This window comes from Motacilla alba, chromosome 1A, assembly GCF_015832195.1.
Source record: "Motacilla alba alba isolate MOTALB_02 chromosome 1A, Motacilla_alba_V1.0_pri, whole genome shotgun sequence".
In the NCBI taxonomy this organism is placed as follows: domain Eukaryota; kingdom Metazoa; phylum Chordata; class Aves; order Passeriformes; family Motacillidae; genus Motacilla; species Motacilla alba.
Window position 1 is genome coordinate 23,949,337 of NC_052031.1, and position 20,412 is coordinate 23,969,748.

A 20,412-nucleotide genomic window follows, 5' to 3' on the forward strand; every position below is an offset into this window, starting at 1 on the left:
GTTCACAGGTATTCAAAACACATATTCTGCAGAGAAATGCTGCATTAGGAAGGAAATAGTCCAGTAGAAAAACAGATGAGGAGTATTTACACTAAACCATCACCATACCCAAACCCAAGATGAATTCAAATCAGCACACACCTTCAAATCCTCTTCACTGATTTCATCAGTTATGTCCAAGACACTGTCCCGAGACACACGCCTGGTGTAGATGTCTATCTCAGAAGACAGGTTTGTCTGAGGCACCATGGACATTTTCCGAAAGGTTGTGCTTCCCTTCTTGGAAAAGTTTGGTCCGTAGTTCGCAGAGGTGCTCGTCATCAGGTTCAGCACCGACTGCCTCCTCCGCCCTTGCAGCACATGGTCAGCCTTGAGCATGCCAGTCCTCAGCAGAGCCACATCCCCCTGCTCCAGGTCAGGCACCAGCGAGAGCCTCCTCTCCGCTGGGTCACTGTGGCCATCGTCTATGCCATTGACCTGCACCCCGTTCTTCTGCACTACTGAGAACTTCCTGTTTGCAGTAAGGGGGTTAATTATTACGGAGTTCTTCCTTTTGTCGTTAAAATCTGACTTTTGTTTAAAAGATTGCTTCTTTATTTCATTGCGTGATCCCATGCCTTCTCCTTCGATGGAAAATCGTCGGAGAGTCTCAGTAAGGATTGAATTTCTTCTCTCTGCGCTGAACTGATCAAAAGAGTCAAATCCCATCAGCTCTGAGCTGAAGTCTGGCCGTTGACCCTGAAGTTCAGAAAATGTTCCATAGAAATAGCAGCTCCCTTCATGTAAGATTAATATTTTGTCAGCGATCTTTAAGTGTTCCAATTTTGAAGTAACCAAGATTCTCGTTTTATTCGCCATCAGCTTGCACACACAGCTGTAAAAGATGGAAGTGTGAACATTTAGATTGTTTTGTTCTCACGATTAAATGATGCTTTTATCCCATTCAGTTTCAATTTGCTTTTACCTGCCCTGCTCCCAGTATGAGAAGTCTTGGGTGCTCCCTCAAACTAAAAAGGAGTTGGTAAAGCTGAGATGTGTAAAGGATGAGTACTTTATCACAGGAACCAAAAAAGAGGTAAAATTTAATCATGTTCAGGTCAACTCAAAAAGCACACTTCATCATGAAGTACTTCTTTTCATCTTAGGGTTACTCAGATCTGCTGATCTGAGACTTAGGAGTATTACTCCAATTTCAAAACTTCAAAATTGCAGAGGCTGAAAAGCTCATGGATGACAGTGTGTGTCCTTACTGTTTTCATCAAAAGGACAAGCAAAAAGTCTAACCTGTGCCAATCATCAGCAGGCAGTTTCAGGTGATTCAAAGTCCAGTGATTAGAAAAACAGGTAAAAATATAGCTTTTTGTAAAAATTATACTTACAAAGCAGGTAATTGTTTTAAAGTGAAAGCCTTTCTGCTACAAAGACATGTCAGCTATAAGGCCACACACACTGGGAGTACGACATTACAGCAGGCTCAGTATGTTGAGATGGAAGAGAGAGCAGTAATGCTCACACCTGGCTCAGGCTTGTTCTCCACACAGTGCATTGTCCTACTACTAATAAAAAATACTCAAAATAGATACATAATACTACAACATAATACTATGAGAAACCCTAAAAATGAACAGGCATAATTTTGATTACTTCCATATTTTTGTACTGCTATTAAAACCCCTTCATTTTACTTTGTGCTGCTTGGTGAGATTCTTAAATACAATCTATCAAAACATACAATACCTTTCAAATATCTCTTTTTCTGTAAAAATGTCTAAGTGTCCAAAAGGAGAATCCAGGAGATACAAATCAGCATCTTTGTACACTGCCCTGAACAGAAAAAAATGGAAATGACATTAACTTTCGCATTTCTTACAAATTTAAATAAATATAATTTAAGAAGAATGCCTCAAATCTTTTAATTGATAGTCTTTCTACAGCATCCATATAGAGCTGAAGTTGAACGTGAAATGTGTTTATAAGACATCTTTTAATTAAGCCTTTTCCTGCTGCAGATCATATTACAAACTAACTCAGTTTTCCATTAATTTTGGTGCAAGGAAACAAAGCTGTCTTTTACACAGGTCACTTCGTGTAAAAGGAAATTTGTTTATGGCCTGAATCCGACAGTCCCCATCAATGTGCAATGGCCATTTCAATGGGAATTTAATATCTACTGTAACGTCTACTGGTGCCTGAGGGAATATTGCATATATGTGAATAAGCATGTGAAAAGACTTAGGTCTCAGCACTTAATTTCAAAGGTACTTAGAACAAAATGGTGAGCAAATAAAAGTGTATTAATGAGGCATGGTCTTGCGAACATCATTTGCTACAAGACTGTACAATCTTCGAGTTGAAGACATAAAGTAGGACCTTAAGCTGAATGTACTTAGGCACAGCTCACTGAGACGTAAAGCTCTGGTTAAGAGGGTACTTTAAAAAAATTTGAATAGAAGTTCAAAAAGACCCCCTGCCAACTTCTGTGAGAATGAAAATTGTCATGTGATATCAATCAGAGTATAATTAATAAAGAAATCCAGCCAGCTGCATTTATGTATTTTTAAGGCATGTAAATCAGTGTGAAAATATTTAGCCATCAAGAGAGAAAGCCCTCATATTAGCTCATTATGTTAATAAAACCAGCAACTTTGTTGAAAAATCCTCTAACACGATGGACTTCACATTTTATATTTTTATGATGTAGTGGCTGCACAGCAACAAAAATTCACACTGCTCTGTGTGCTTTCATCAGCAAGAAGTTTGCAGGGGTTTATTGCTTTAATTTGTGTGTTGCACTTAGTAGCCTCAAAGCTACTGGCTTTAGGGTACCAGGCCAGCAAGCTGACTCAAGTCCAGGACATGCACTGTGTTTTTCTCTTGGTCCTTTCTTTCCCCTGGTTGCAGGTGAAGGCAATGACAGTGCTCTGGAGGAAAGACAGGCTCATGCAATCTCCACCTGCTTCTCATGATGGCTGGTTGATGTCACTTCTGTCATGGATTCTCATTTCACTTGACCTTGCACAGACTACACCAGATAGGTTTATGCAGCCAGTCCAAGAACATAATGTCCAGTTTATCACCAGTTTATTACCTAGGTACAACCCAGGGCTGTAAACCTAAATTTACACCCCTAACTTCTCAGAGTTTTGTCTTCAACCCACACCTCAATGCCTGCACACCTTGTAGCACACTGAGCTTGGACTGGAGCCCAAACAAAATCTAAGACAGTCACATGTAATTGTTTTAAAAATTACTGTTCTACATCTGACAATGAATACATAAGTTCTGTGAGCCTCCAGGGAACAAGCTATGACCATCTGAAAAGTGACAGACAAGATTATCCATAACATCTAGGAAACAGTCTGTGTAAATGTTGAATTTTAAATGAAAATCTAAGTGGGTTTTGTAGTTTTGGGGTTACATGCTTGAAAGCTTTGCCTGATCTTCCCCTCCTCTTTCCTCTTACTGCATAAACCAGAACCATCCATATGCCTCTTCAGTCTCACAAACCCACATGGAAAGATTCTCTATTTTAATGATCCCACCTTTTAGCCTCACGCAGATGTGCACATCTTTCATGGGATGCCAGTGCAGATCGCTATAATGTGCTTTTACTTCTACACAGTGTTTCTGGGCATGAGAATCAACACAATTTGCACTTGGCACAGAAATAAATGGGGCCATTTACACATCAGAGCTGTCATTACTGGATTCCTCACAATAGCTAAGTGATTCTGCTGAAACACATAGCTAATTTATAAGACAAACACCTATGTTATTGTTCCATAGACCTTCAGAATTACTTACTAACATTGGAAGGTCAAACAGACAAGGCAGTTATTCATACATATTAACTAGTCACTGCTTTCTACTTTTTCTTATGGCAGAGAGAAGCTCAAAGTGTTGACACAAAATGTTTTGGTACATGGCCGTTTTGTTTTGGTTTTTTTTCCTCCATTTACCTGCAGACAGGCAGTATCATTGATCAATACATAAACCACTTTGAAGAAATGTCATAGCAAGGAAAGGTCCTGGAATATTTATTTGTATCTTTCTATGGGTTTCTTCAGTACATAAAAAGCTACATTTAGAGGTCAGAATTTCCAAAGGCATCTTGCATCAGGGAGGGAAAGATTCATCTTGCGCTAAGCCATAGCATTTATCTGACATCAAACTTTTTAAATTAAGTAAATTAATATGCAGGTGTATCATAAACAAAATTGCATAGCAGGATGCAGATTTCTGATAGTAAAATCACGTTCCTGGTATATCTGGAAGATGTTTATTTAGCAGGACATAGTCCACGTGTATGTAAATGCTTAGTCATAATACATTCCATATCTGTGAAACAGTACACCGCTTGAAGAGCAAAATACTCACCTTGCCAGAGAGATCCGTGCTCGTTGACCTCCACTCAGAATGATTCCACCTTCACCCAGCAGTGTATAATCTTTGTCTGGGAACTTGGAAATATCCTGTTAACAAATTTTTTAAAGAATAAGTATTTTCAATATCCAAGCAACTCAAGCTACAGATTTGACGGAAACATAGTGTACAATTGTCTACAGACAGGTTGGACAGCAGTTATAAAAAAAAATTCCCACAGAGGTTTTTTTAATTTCATTTGTTTATGTAATCAGAAATGGTGATAAGAGAAAATGTATCATTCTATTGCAGAAAGCAATGACAAACGGCAAGATCTTAAGAACAAATATTTGTCTGAATAGTTAATCTCCATAAAAGCAAGGAATGTACCTTCATACAATGTCAGTTCAAGACATTAACTGCTCAGTGGTTCTGTCAAGTTATAATAAATGCACTTGCTGCTGAAGTTAGGGAAAGCAAGAAGCAAACTCTGTTTCTGAGCTCTTTAAAACACAGAGAAATATATACTTCAGGCAGGTTCATTAAAAAAGGCTGGACAAGCATTCCTAGCCAGGAATCTCATGGTTTGCAAAGGTTTGGGAGTCAAGTTGCACTCCTTGGGCTGAAAGTTATTTAGGACTCACGACTATGTTAAAAATGGATCTTTAGCCAGGGATAAAAGCAGAAAATACCATTTCACTCTCATATAAGACACAGAAAGGAGAAAAGGACACTCCTGTGTCCCACTGGCAGGGGTAGCCAGAAATTTTCTTGAGAGGAGTATTTAGCGCTGAAATTGATGATCCATGTAAACCACAGAAACGCATGGAAGTGGAGACAAGGAGAATGGCTCATGTGCCTGAAGGTCGTCTAGCTTTTCTACTTTTAGAGTTGCTCTAATAAAAAATATTGATTCTGCCTTTGAGCCTTACCTGACCTACATCTGGAAGCCAATACAGTGACACCACTATCAGTGTGGTGGGTGTACTCTCAACAGACTTTTCCCCAAAACACAGACTGGATCAGCTTCCTGTGCCTCGTGGCACCCAGGCTTGCAGGAGATACAATCTCAGGGCAGTTTGTCATGCAGTGAGTGGGGATCCCTGACTGTGCCAAGAGCTCCCAGTGCCTGTGCTCACTGCCCAGCAGCACCATACTGCCTGTGCACACCTTCCTGCTCCCAAGGCAGGGATCCCCTGCAGCCAAAGAAGCTGACTGAGGCATCCAGTACCAGACAGAATCAGCTCCAGTATTCTCATGCACCACACATATTTTCATTTCAGTGCAGCTTCTCAGGGAAAAAAGGGTGGCATACATTATCTCTCTGAGCTTCTGAGAGGGACCTTTAGGCCGTGATCTGGAAGGGATATCCTGTTTTGGGGTTTCATCCTGCAGGCAGCCAAGAGGCAGGCAGGAACTCAGCTGTCTGCATGCTCTCCGCAGCACCCACAGAAATCCTATGGCTTCCACGCTGGAAGACACATGAAGCTCTATGAGGGAATATCATCTGGGATTCTAAGTTGAGCTGCTCTTTGTAAGTGCATATTTCATACAAAGACACATACAATCCAATTTTGATGTCCCCTGCTGTGATTTTGATGGTTAATCACTCTCTGTTGGGCAGCCTATTGGAATTCCAGGCCTTTGAGGTTTAGCAGAATAAATAAATAAATAAATAAATAAATAAATAAATAAATAAATAAATATCCTTCCAAAAAATGTTTCCTTCTTCCTCCCCTGCAAATTGCCCTGACCTCAGGAACAGAGTGAACAATGCTCTTCAGACTTGGAACAGTGACAGCTGAAGGGTCCAGCCACTCAAGAGTTAGAAATTGACTGCCTGGTCTGTCAGGAAATGGGAGATTCTCTCAACTCTTTAATTTGATAATAGCATTTACTTCCTGACTTAGAGGATTCTGACCTTAAAATCAAGATGCTTTTATGTATGGAAAATCTGTTGCAGGTGATTTTAAAATTATTCTCACATTAACTAGTTCTTTTCCTCTCGTAAATCAAGTCACAGAAGCAAATCCCTGGTATACATATATATATACATATACATATATACATATCAGCTCAAGTATTTGCAGAAAGAGGAGGAATGTGAAAAACAGTGCCAGCAACAGTTTTAAAGAAAAATTTTCTAAATGTAACAAAACCACCTTCCTATAAGTCATGAAGTATTTTGAGAGAACACGTGAAATTCTGGCATAAGAAGTTTTTTGGCATTTCTTTGAGACAACCTGGTCAGATCACTTGTAGTCTCATTACGTATGCAGGAGTCATGTTGACCATCTGTAAATTTGGCCTTATCATTGGGGTTTGCATGATGAAGTATCCAGACCTCCAAGCTGATTTAAGCTGTTTCCCATTTCTACCAGTACTGCAGCCTGCAATGGTGCTGGTGCCCTTGCTGTTTCCTGATTCTACTCCTTCCCAAAAAACCCAGGTGAAGAGCTGGGCCCAGCATGTCTTCTCCTGCAAACAGGATTAAATTCCAGCTCTACTGAAATTCATTCCAGGGTTCCCATTGCTTTAAAGGTTGTGGGATTTCATCAGATATATTTCTCTGCAGGTGTGTCAACATGGAATTTTAATCAGACTTTTAATGAGTTCCCCTTCTGCTCTCCTCTACCCTTCACCTCAAAATAATATATGGCATGGAGCAGACAAAGAACTTTTCAGGCTGTCATTATAATAATTAAAAAATGTTTAGTAATTTCTTTCAAAGGCATAAACAAAGTAATGAAGTCCAATAGACACACAATGCTATTTGTTGGAACACTCATGACCTATTGTAAAAAAGTACATAGGGCTGGTCCCAATACATCCTTGCTGTCATTTTGGGCAGGAAGTGAAATCAAGCCAGGGACAAACCTAATGTAATGATGCTGAACAGCACAAGACTCAGCGTATTAATGAAATATGAGCCAGCCACTGGATTTTTTCTTAACATATCTATTTCTGAATGCTTAAATTGAGAAACAGGTTGGTAACTATTCATATATGAAAATCTCTACAGTTCCCATAGACATTAATTACTTTAGTGGATGCTTCTAATGTCAGGAACTAAAAAGTTGCACACTCAAGGAGAAGGCACCCTTTTTAATAGTTATTTGCATTTTTTTGCAGTGAAAATGCCATATTCATCTACCTCAGCAGCAAAGGGATGGCCCTCATAATACCTTTGGGCTTGGTAAGGAAGAATACAGCCAGGATAAGTTCAGGGTGAACAGGAAATATGATCTTGTTATTAAAAAAGGAAACCTCAGAATGGACTTCACACTGCAAGTCTTTTCTGTAGAGATTAATTGTTATCAGAATCATTTGATAAATCATTAGCAACAATGAAGATAATAAAGCATGACAGAAAACAGACTCTAAGAACCAAGACTTGCTTAATATGTCCAAAGTTACTCAAACTACTCAAGCAGTTCTAATGACAGAACCTAAGTATTTTATTTATGGGACTTATTTTTCTTCCTTAAATTTGTCTTTAATTGTGTGGGGTTGAACATATCTCTTCTGCTTTCTCTCATAAAAGACAAAACAGTCATGAAACTGATGGAACAGAGCAGCAGTCTTGACTCTCTTCATTTCATCTTCATTCTATTTCAGTTCTCTATTTACTTTCTGTTTTTATTATAGTCACCTCTGCAATAATCTTTATACTCTTCTTTTTCTTCATTGCCGTTAACATTCCCTATTCTTTTTTCACAGTTCCCAGAAAAATCTCCCTACTCTCATTGCTACTGAAGTACTTCCTTTTTATCATCATCTTTTGAATTTTTAAAGTTTTGAAATCAAGACTTGTGTTTCAGACTCATACCTACTACAGAATCCTTCTATGAATTTTTTAAATATGAAGAATTTCCAGTAATTTCTTGTATGTTGACTTTTAGATAACCAGCCTGAACAAACTTGAATCCTCATTTTCTTGGGAATAAGCCAGAAAACCAGATTTATTTAAGTATTTCAAACAAGACTTTTTTTTTATTTAGATAACACTCTTCTCTCTCCCTGTGATTCTGTAAGCCAAGGCTTTTGTTAGACTTTAGCTGAAACATTTATGAAGGATTCATGATCCAAAATCACAAGCTTTGTTTTTCCAATAGTTTGTGACCTCAAACAGAGTGTCAGGCTCACCCAAAACTCAGACGAATGCTGGCAAAATTTGCTTTCTCTATGGCAAATATTTCCTTGGAAGAGATTTTTGAAACATGAAGTAGTCAGTGCACTGCATGTGGGTAGGTTAAATGCAGGGTAAGAGAATTAAATATGATTCCAGAAAAGACACAGAAGGTAGGACAACATCCAAGGTAATCAGTCCAGAGCCCTGTACCTATGACAGGGAAAGAGATGAGGAGGCCTGTGTTGACTGAAACTGTTTTTCTAAATAAATGATATCAAAAGAGAGCATTTCGGGGGGGGGGGGGGGGGGGGGGGTGGGGGGGGGTGGGTCTGTTGTACATATTTGTGTGATCACTGATAAACTCCTTTAAGTCGGTGCATTTGGGAGTTTGTCTCTAATCAAGATGTTCCCCTGCTATAAAGAAACTGTGCTAGCCTCTTAACTTCCAGTTCACCCAGAAAACTCACTGTCTGCAGCCTCACAGCTGATCTGCCAATGATTTTGGGCCCCAGATAAGAATTTCAGTTAGAGGAGTCTGTGGAGGCCAGCAGATCACACCAGTGAAGGATGGAAAAAGCAAAGGTAGCCAGCTTTGGGGGCCACGTGTCTGAGGTGCAGCACTGGAGGTTTGATGTGGTGCCAATAACACAAAGATTGTGGGTTCAATCCCCAGATTGCCTTTAGAGTTGGACTTGATCATTGTGGGTCCCTTCCAGTTCAGGATATTCTGTGAGTCTGTGACATATTACATGGAGTTTCTGCCTGAAAGAGGCATTTATACTCTTTTAGCTGTTTATGTTAGGATGTGATAAACTTCACCTTGACATGCCAGTGGCTCTCCCCAGCTGTGAAGACAGGTTAAATCACTTGCTCTCACATAATTTACACCATAGACATGTACCTGATTAGATAACCAAGCTACCATTTAATACCCTCCTATAGAGAATTACATACCACAAAGGACTCTGTTCCACACTTGAACCCTTTATTGTTCCTCTCCTCCACATAATTTGTAATCTGCCCATTTCTCTTGTGAAAACGAGGCTCAAAATCACCGCACAAAGTATTTCACTGCGACAGAACTTCTCAACATCTACTGATTTCATCATGTGACAAAAAAAAAAAGCCCAAAACAACAAAAAACCACCAAACCAACCAAATGAAAACCAACCCAAAATCAACACAGATAAGAGGATCTGGAGCAGTACACGGGATGCAAGGCTGTGTTTCAGTTTTGGAGCTTTCTTATCCCTGCAGTGAACTTCTTCCCCCAGGGTGGATGCCATCCTTTGCAAGATGTTGAACATACAGGAACACGAACCTGGGCTTGGCCTATTGATTATCTCTTTCAATAGTTAATCTCTCCACAATCTAGTTATTAGATGTAAATTAATCTCCTGCACTGCCAGTAAACCCAGCTCAAAACCCTACAGAATCTGACCACAAACTTCTGTCGTACTATTATATAATTTAATTTCACATGGAAACACTTCCTCTATCTGCATGCCATGTTAAACATTACATTCATGAGCAGCTGGTGTCCTCAAATCAGAGCATGTGTTTACTTAGAGAGTGGTAATCTCTCAAAGGTGACTTGCCATTATGTGTTTATGGACTCTTAAGTAACTATTGAAGGATCACATGAATTAAGTAGGTGGAAAAATATCTATCTTACATAACAAAAAGGTAAAACTGAAAGTTATGGAAGTATGGCTTCGAAACTCATGAACCACTGGACCTATCAAATGTGATAGGCTGCTTGTTAATTTTTAAACACAAATAACTGTAACAGGACTGCTTTTGTAGTCTTGACTGGAGGAATGCCTTCTCTTAGGATCAGTTTGTTCAATGTTAACAGCATTCAAACATGAATATGCCTGTTTCAACTGTCCAGAGCTTTTACCTGCTTAACTTTTCAAGTTATTACTTAAGTTACGACTTACTGTGATAAAATCAAACAAAAATCCCATACTCTGCATATAGCAGGCTATTAATTCTGATTTTTAAATCTAAATATCTGAAAATCAAGGTCACATTCTTTTTCCATTTTTCATAACATGAGTAAAAAGGATTTTGCAAACCCACATACCACCTACAAATTTAATCCTACAAATTTCAATTTATATTCATGTTATCCCTGCCATTACATTAGTACAAACTCCAATTAAATGTAATCCTTTGGGAAGTCACATTTTTAGAATTACTTCAAATTTAGTGGCAAGTTTCCACAGACATACAAATTCTGGAAATTCACATCTCTCAGTGGTTTTTACTTGATGTGTTTGGCAAGAGTTCAGACTGTCTTGCTACAATTTTTGATTATGAATGTGATGAAAGGTACTTGATAAAAAGGGTAAACCACTTTGTCAAAAGTGCTGCTGAGGCAGCACCAATTCATTTTATCTTACTTTTTGAGTTCCTTTGTCTGTTGGGACTGCCTTTAGAAAATGTGCTCAGGATCCACACCAATTGCATCTTGTCTACTCTCTATTACAGCATGCCAATATAAGACTTCAGAGGTAATTGATATGAGGTAACACCTGCAAACTCAAAAGTACTCCTATTAAAACAATTCCTTTCAAAAAAGCTTCTAAATAAAGGACAAATGGTAAGGACTTCTGATCTGTGCTGGAATGGTTTAACCTAGGTGGTTAAAACCTTCACCTTCTTATTTGCTTACTGGGACTTTAATTTCAGAGGGTATATTAAATTAGGCATGCATCCTGCTTTCTTGCTTGCTAAAATAATCACTGTTTTCCAAGAAAAGGAAAAGAGAGCAGGAAGGCAGTAGTGAAGGAACAGGTAGCCCTTTTCCTATGAATCTTGAAAACTTTTTAGTATGATGTTTTACAGAATGTGTCATGTAATTTAAGTGGATTGGCATTCCCTTGAGTTCAGCATCACACAAAAATATGGGCATTGTCTACACACAACTTACATCTCACTGCAGGCATATTCAGTGTGTGCCAGGCATTCAGAGAGAATTTTTTGCCAGTAAGGCTGTTTCTTTTGGCTATCAAGAACACTAATGAAACTCTTAATTATAGTCCCTGTATCTCAACTCCAAAGCACTCATTTTTGTTCTTTCACCTTTTACTGCTCTTCTCATAACCTCTTCCCATTTACAAATGCAGGAACGAGAACAACATTGTAAAACATTATTTTAACTCTTCTGATGCCCTAATTACTCTCAAAGGAAAAAATATAACCAGAAAATGTAATTGTAATCAAGTTCTTAATCATTTTACATGTATAAAACAAGCTACACTACCATAAAAATATAGATGAAAAGGTAAGTTTAAAAAGTATCCCAGGCATACTTTCACTGATGCCCAGAGATGCAGCTGAGAACCCTTCTCATGATTCTTCGGTATTATTCAGTGCCTGTACAGTGACATCCTGAAATGATGAGAAGCAGTGGCAGTCAGATCTGACTAACTTCCCTCACTGAGCCTTCAGCACGTGACTGTCTGTCATTGTGGATCATTTCAACAGCTCAGATCTCGTGCTCTCAGACTGGCTTGCACTGTGCTGCCCCTTGACCTTGCTCCCGCCATGTGCCAGAGAATGCTACAGAGAAGAGCTGTGAGGACCAGGGACCATGAATGAAACTTTTGACACTGTCATGTGTGTCACCAGGGGGGACTACACTCCAAGGAGCACCATTAAAACACGCTTCCCACACGTGGACTCACAAAACCATACCCACTGTGGGAGAATTCCCTGCATCTGGCTGCCCATCAGTCCCACAATCGTGTCAGGGGCATTGGGTGGGACAACAGCCACGCTGTGCATGAGAAAATAGGTACTTGAGAGACATGGATGCCCTAATTCAGCTTGTGACCTCAGGCACAGACTGACATCCTAGAGCATTGCCCTACACAGACACACTTTGTCAAACTACCTTGGCAGAGTACTTCTGAGGTATGCAGATCTCTTATATAGCTAACCATTTTCTTCTTAATCTGCATCTATCTTCTGTTTCACAGTACATCATGAACAGGTAGAATGGCACAACTGGAGGGTAGATGGATTGCATCAAGGCAAAAAGATTAAGAAGCTGAAGACAGAAGTCCCTTATGAGAGTTAAGGAAGTACAAATGTAGCTCCCTGAACTACTTGGGCCAAAAAAGTCCCATTTCTGTGCTCTAAATTCCTATGAACTTATGTAAGCTCAGAAAAGAAATAGAAGAAAATCCTTTTGTTGCTCATAGTTTCCCTGCTTTTCAGTAATACTTTTTGTGATTAATCAAAATTACCTGGAGAAGAAATTATCTTTTTAAGCTTCCTTTTGATGGTTCCACGCACAAATTGAACAAAATGCAAGCTGTGAGAGTATCTTTTAGAACAACATAAAAAATTCTTCCATTCAAGACAAACCTACCAAAGCAAACCTGTTGTTTAGATAATGGCTAACATAACCAGGTTTGCCATTCTCTACAACTTTACAGAATCTAACATAATCTGACATTCTAACCTCTGAATAAAGATCTGATTTCCCATACAGGGAAAATTCTATTCTCGGACACCTAAAAATGTGGAAAGCCCTTGGAAATATTTACTTGCACTTTCCATCTTTCATGGTTGCTTAGAAATTTATTTTGCATACTTAGCAACTCTGAAGAGGCTCTAAGTGATACCTCCTTAGTAAATTAGCTACATACCAAATCAAAAAAGGCAGGAGAATGTAGCACTGACTTTTGTAAAAACTCTCATGCACCCCAAATTATATAAGTTACACTTCCCTAATACAATTTCAACATCTCTATTGACCTAAAACAATGTGGAGACACCTTGTGTGACATCACCTGGCTTCAGCATCCTGTTCTGCAGCAGACAAGAACAGGCTGTGTGGGACAAGAACAGGCTTCCCTGTGTGTCTGGGAGCCTCAAACCCACGTAAATGGGTTTTGATGTGACCCACACAGAGTGACCTGCAGTGTTTCATGGGCACTAATAAAGAAGGAGGGGGAAAGACATCAAATTTATGAGCTGGACTAGATCTTCAGTTTGCTTCCTCCGTAGGTTGACGGTGGAAATGGCAAAGTTAAAAGGGCACTTCACAGGTATATTACTTTTCACCCTACTAATACATCTATTTGCCCACTGGGTCAAAGAATATATACATAGATATATACATAGATATACATATATTATACATATTATTATATAAGAAAATTATACATCGAAATATAAGAATATTATACAAAGATATATACAATGTCTTTGTATTCCAAAAACATTTTGGTGAGTATAGAGCTTGGAAATAAATGTGACTTAGCTGTTGTTAAGAGCTCTGTATTAACTGACTTGGAGCATATGCACAATAAGGAAATAAACTCTCCTGTATCACCAATCCTTGGTTTCTTGAGAGCTCCACATAAGAACTGGACTCAGCAGGCCTGTTTTCAGGTGGAATATGTGACTACCTAGGAAGGTTGCAAAGAAGGGGGCAGAGTGAACTCAGTCAGGCAAAACTCCCTTGGTTTTTCCTGTCTGGAGAATGAGAACAAACACCCACACATGAACTCCAATGCAAAGCACTAATATAATAACTCCCTAAAAGGTTGCACTTGGGAATAAACAGGGAATTAATATTTGAAATCCATCCTTCAATCTGCCATACTGAGTCTTGTTTGGTAACTAATACATGAAAGCTAACAAGACAAGAAAGCATAATAATAGCAATAAAGTAATGCATTTGGCTTCCTTCCAGACTATTCTGCCTTCTCTTCAGGGCAGCCCAATTTATTTAGTCCAGGAGAAAAAAAAATGCAGAAGTATCAGACCCGATCTCAAATAATAAGCCCTGCTAGGAGGTGAAGCATATCATTCTGCACAGAGCTGCACCAACGCAGATCAAAGCTGGCTTGATTGAGCCTGCCTGGAGAAAAAAGGAGCTGCAGCCTGCTGAGACACTGAGCCATCCCACGGCCACTGAGACCCCAAGCTGTCCCCCAGCACTGAGCCACCAGCAACCACCTGCTGCTCTAGGAAGGGCCTGGCATGGGAAGCTCCTCGAGTGAGGGCAGGTTTGAGCTGCTGGAGCCAGTTGTTTCTTGGAGCTTTGGCATTAACTATAACTTTTACAACCGGGGTTAAGGACAGCTGTACAGCAAGCCTGACACGGAAGTTGTTAATTCTCCAGTCTTCAGGAGCTTCCCAAGAGATCTCCAGCAAACCAAATGAAAAATCCAAATATAAGCTGAAATGGCCAGAAACATACTGGGAAATATTAATTCATTGCTTAAATGAGATGAAATACAGTAGTAAGCTTATTTTTAATCAGACTGGCTATGGTTTCTTGCTTGACTGCTAAGGAAAAATATGCTTCACTGTGTGGCCAAAAGAAAAATCCTGTTCAGCACAGTTAAATATTTACTGGTTGTATTCGTGTATTACAGACAAAATCTTAAGCCATAGCAGATTTTGCAAACATCTCAAATGCTGGCTCCTTTTGTATCTTGCCATATGTAAAATATAGTTCACTATACTACCCTCGGTCAACATCAAGCACATACAAGGACATTTTAATGTGATTGTACTCATTGTGGGCTACATATCACATAAGGATCAATCCTGCAATTATTTCCAGTCTAAGAACTTTTAGTGAAAAAATCCCAAATTTAGGCAAGGTTTTCTATTAAATATTTCAGATTTCTGCCACAGCATTCCAGTTATCCTTGCAGCCATTTTTGAAATGCAAAAGAAAGGAGAAAAACAGGTTAATTTATAAAAGTGTAAGGAAAAGCTTCTTTATGTGGAAGAAATGTGACAAGAAAATTTAGGAATAACATATTTGTACATAATTTCTTCAGCATCAGTATGTTTACTCAGGTTTTTAACTAGCAAGGAAGGCAGACACAATACAATATCTGAGCCAGCTTACCCAGCTTCTGTTGTGTAAACTACCAGAAGTGTCAGTGTATCTCCCAGGCTGCTGGCAACAAGGTGACTTGTAATTCCACAAAATTGGGATGTCTAGCTGAGTTCCTTAAATATCAGAAATTTCTCACTTGCTTTAAACCCCATTCCCATACCTTTTCCTTGGGGTTTTTCACTTTGGTTGGGTCACAGGTCTTAAAAGTCCTAGATGACTAACCTCTTCTAGTTGGCAGGCTTTGATGACACTCCTGTACCTGTATTCATCATAGGATACACCAAAAATGATGTTCTCTTTTATTGTTCCAGGCATGATCCAGGAGACTTGAGGTGAAAAGGATATCCTTCCACTGTGTTTAATTTTACCCTGTGAAGGCTCCAATTCTCCCATTATCAACATCAGAAGAGAAGTCTGAAAAAACATTAACACTTGATTAATACATCAGAGATCTGTACAACAAAAAGAAATGTTGCACATAGTGAGAGTCACTCTGCTCAGTCACTTAAATGGCATATTTGTCTCATCAAGAGTGTCCCTGTAAGTGACATTTAGTGCAAACTGCAATTAGTGGAGATTTTCTTGATATGTGTGATTCTGAAAGGCCTCTAATAGAAGAGAAACTTAATTTAATAAATGATAAAAATTGTGTAAGATGTCTTGTAAAAAAGGCATGCTGCTGCAGAAGTATGTCATTTTAATGAAGCTATCAATAATCTTGCGAGGTAAAAATCTATCTGTGAAACACATTCAGACCTAAGGTACTAGTATTTGTAGAGAATTCTACTTGATTTTCACATTATCAGTGACTATTTTGTTTGTTCTTTGTACAACATAATTAATGTTTATCATTTTGCTAGTGCTCGTATTTTATCTGTATTGCCTTGAAAAATGCAATTTCTCAGTGTAAGTATACACAATTGCTCAGTATGATCTGAATTTTCCTCTGCAACTGTTAACTCATTTACGTGAATGCATGACCTAAGCATATTTACTATTTCCCTTCATAAAAGAATTGATTGCAACTTCAGTACTGACATGTTATAATTTCAAAGTTAATCAGTAGCTCGTAGTAACCTTGTCACACATCACTGGCTACTAGATCAAAGAATAGAATTGAGAAATACACGGAAAAATTTGTTACAGAGCCCTTGCAGTGGTGTTCCTATCGCCAATAAACAGTCAACAAAGTTGGGACGTAACAGCCAAAGATCTAAAAAATCTGTCTAAGTCACAGTTTCATGCTGTCAAGCCCAGAGATGCTTTTGTAAGTTATACACTATACTGGGGGATTCTCATGAGATTCCTTCCCTTATACCAGAATGTGACTTTTCCAAAATGCTGAGTAAGAAGTTCCCAATCTTGCAAAGGACAGCTCTTTGGTATGTTTTGTACACTGGGTGTTACACCGCTGTATCTTGTGCCATATACACAAATTAAAAAACAAAACAAAACTGAAACAAAGTCTATCTAATACTGAAGCAATATAAAACAGCTGATGTCAGGCTTCATACCTGTTATAGATTAAATAGTTAATATAGATAAAATTGTGCAGTCTGTTTCATGGGCCTGACAATTCCTGGAATACACAGTAACAGCCTCCAGCACCATGAAGGAATCCTCACATTAAGAATGTGTAAAAGAAGGGCAGCAATTTTTGGGGGGTGGTGGGTGGGAGGTGAACCTTATTTTTTGACTTTTATAATACTAAGCTTTTGAGTTAATATTATAAGGCTTTTGTTTTTATTGCTTTGGAAAGTGCAAATTTTTTGTATGCATGTACTCAGACTGTTCAGTGTAATCTGAATTTTCCTCAATTTCCTATGTAGCAGATTAAAGGAGATATACATACATCCTCCAGCATTTTCTAGTTCACATTTCTACATTACAATTACCAGCATTAGCAAGAGCAATAAACCATTTGGCTAATTCAAAAGTATCACACTAAAATACACCTTAACACATCATCTTGAGGACTATCTCATGTTCTGAGTCCCTTGCTCTCTCTTGTGGGGATCATTAATGAAAAATAAGAAGCCCTGATCATACTGAAATTGATGGGTCCTTTGTCATTGACTCCAACAGACCAAAGATTTTACCACATGCAAGTAAAAGAAATTTTCACCTATAATTTATTAAACAGGAGAAGCATAATGAACATGTTTTAACTTTCACATTTCCTCAAAAAATGCAGTGAAGATGAAAGACTCATCAAGACTCATCTAATTACTTGCTGTTCAAAGAGAATAAGAGTATCACAGTTCAACTCATTTTGTATTAATGATGTTAATTGGATGTGTCATCTGCAAACTGAATGCATTGATAACGTTTTGGGGTAGTAAAATGATGAATAATCTAAACCACAACTTTTCACAGGAAACCACCAGTTTCAGCAGCAGTCTCCCCAGGCTTTCAGGTGGGTCTCAGGAAGCCCAAGTGAGGCACTGTAGGAACCAGAGCTGAGTGCTCAGGGACACCACATGTCCAGGGCACACACACCTAGCTATATTCCTGTCAGCCTTGTCAGGTAACAAACCATCTTGTGTTCAGTTTTTTCCTCTAAATGTTAGCAAGGCAGGGCAAAAAATGCTTTCTTGCACACTGAGCCATCAGTATATCTATTCTATATTCTTCATTTTTTTAAAGGCAAGGAGATTCTCCCCATAAGCCTTAACTTTAGGTTTCAGTATGCATTAGTCCTGAAAAATTTCCTTTTACTTCCAATGGGGAAAACATTTTTGTCATTAAATTGCTATTTCTTTATAATTCTATAATTCTATAATTCTTATAACCTTCTATTGCAAAAAATATCCAGCAAACTCTATCTCATAGTGGCCACAGTATAAAAACTTCAAGCAACTATTTCAGTGAAACTTGCAGATTATCCATGCACAGGATAGCAAGAATACAGTAAAAATAGAGGTAACAGTACAGGTAACAACACAATATTATTCTCTATAGTTATTAGGACTCTTGTTGAACCAGCAGAAAGAGAAATACCTTGCCTGCTCCAGTAGATCCAGAAACAGCCAATAGCTGACCCTTTTCAATCTTGAAATTTATATCCTGAAGAACAGGAGAGGCATGAAGGGGAAAATTATTGAAGAAGAGATTGCTGTCAGTGCTAGGAGCTTTGCTGTTGTTGTTTTCCTGGTTTGCTTTTACAAACAGCTCTCCAATGCCCTGCAACATACATGGATATATATTTGATGTACATAAAAATAAATAAAACATGCATATACAGAGTATACATGTGCAGATATACATCATATCTATCATACTATGGACTTAGGAAAATGTATCAACTTACTTTTCTCATGATACTTTTCCTCTCAACAAAATACTAATTATATTATTGAATATGTATTTTTAATGTATGTATTGGACTTGTGCCAAAATTTGTGACACAAACAAAATCTGCTTATTATAGAACTGTTTTCTGATGTTTTTACATGACATAGCCTGATCCTGTTTTCAGGCTGGCCTAAGTCAGTAATAACTGCTTATTACAGGCCTTAGCACTTATTAAAAGGTTTCTTCCCAAGTTTCTCAATGTGTATAATTTGATATCATGCATTAATTACTTGCTAAGTATTCCCTACCTGCTGAAAGCTGAAGCTAGTTAAAATGAAAGAGTGTAGGCTGCTCTTTTTAGAGACCACCATGGCAAACATTTTAAAAATATACATATACACTCTGTGTTTTAATATAGTTTGGGTAAAAGTACCAACCTCATCCCAAAAAGCTGTTACTTTGTCCAGCTCAACCCCAGTGGTTGTTAGATTATACTCCAGAGCTTTATATTCTTTTTTCAGCAAGAAATCCTAGAAACACCATGAAAGCAGATGAAACAGTAAGGGACAAGGTCATATTGCACAAAGCAGTCTATATTTGCCTACACAGAGCACTAATACTTCTGGTGGCACTTTTGCATTACAGTGCTTTCAGCAAGAGGCATAAATATAAATTATACAACATTTTTGGATGCAGAAGGAAAATTTTTTGAAACTACTAGTTCTTTCATTGCTAGTGAAAACATAGCCATAAAGATATTAGGTTCTGATTTAGAAAGAATATCAAAACTTGGCACTTGTTTTGCTTTCGGGACTTGTATCTGGCAAAATCATCCCTCTGAGTTTAACCTTTCTCAAATAAAGCTTTGGTTTTGGAGTAAGATGTAGAAGGTTGCACTCTGGTAAACAGTGAAACAAAGCAGCTACATGCTGTTATCTCCCTTTTCCAAAACTGCAAGAGTTTAAAAGAGTTGGAATGATCTCTCCACCAACAAAAATAAAAGGCAGATAATGATCCTGGCAAGTGCAGCAGTGATGCAGTGTAATTTCAAATGACACAAGTTGGCAACCCAGTGCTGGTGTTGCCTTTTGGGATAGCATTGGGAAATAAGAGTAAAGCTATGATAATGTAGAAAAGGCAGCCTCTCTATTCCATTATTTTAGCAAGGTTGTGTAGTCTGTAGATTTTGTCTCGTCCAAGTTCTACTTCTTTTTGAATTATATGGAAGCAAATAGGTCTACATGGGCAATACAATAGAAAACCTAAGCAGACTCATGGGGAAATCAGTTCTCAACAGTACACTTGCAAATTTTCCAAGTAGAAGAAGGGCTCTGTTGGCATAACAATTAGGCAGCTGATTGAAAGGGCAGGAACTGAAAAACTAGAAGGCATGACACACATGATTTATGGGAAAAAAAAATAGCTATGCTTTCATAACAAAGGGGTCATCCAGTGGAGCTCCTGTAGCAGTGACAGTCAGAGAGAGCACACTGGTTCTGAAATATCATGGTCTAAAAACATGTGAAAATACAATAATAACCCAGGGGATATACCTGACCCAGTCAGCTCTCTAAACTGATGTGGAAATTAAATCAGAGAGATGTGTGAGTGGCTTATTATTCTTATTTATGTTTCTCAAGACTAGTAAAGGGCTTTGGCGCTCTGGGAGTCTGTCCTGTCTGTCTATGGGGACTATACTGAACCTGCCACAAAGAGATGATTATTTATGGATTCTGGAGCACCC

At 38.5% G+C, this 20,412-nt stretch overlaps 1 protein-coding gene across 3 annotated transcripts in view; it reads right to left on the bottom strand.

Annotated features, from left to right (window-relative positions):
* Nucleotides 1–20,412, bottom strand: part of CFTR (CF transmembrane conductance regulator) — an 87,077-nt gene that overhangs the window by 38,774 nt on the left and 27,891 nt on the right. For 2 of the 3 annotated variants that reach the window (XM_038154893.1, XM_038154891.1), the window contains exons 9-14: nt 19,106–19,198; nt 18,375–18,557; nt 15,597–15,788; nt 4,378–4,472; nt 1,738–1,824; nt 142–874 (exon numbers count right to left, since the gene is read on the bottom strand). In XM_038154893.1, the coding sequence (XP_038010821.1) occupies nt 142–874; nt 1,738–1,824; nt 4,378–4,472; nt 15,597–15,788; nt 18,375–18,557; nt 19,106–19,198 (1,383 nt within the window). The remainder of the gene's footprint in view (nt 1–141; nt 875–1,737; nt 1,825–4,377; nt 4,473–15,596; nt 15,789–18,374; nt 18,558–19,105; nt 19,199–20,412) is intronic. The other variant, XM_038154892.1, reaches the window with a different exon arrangement.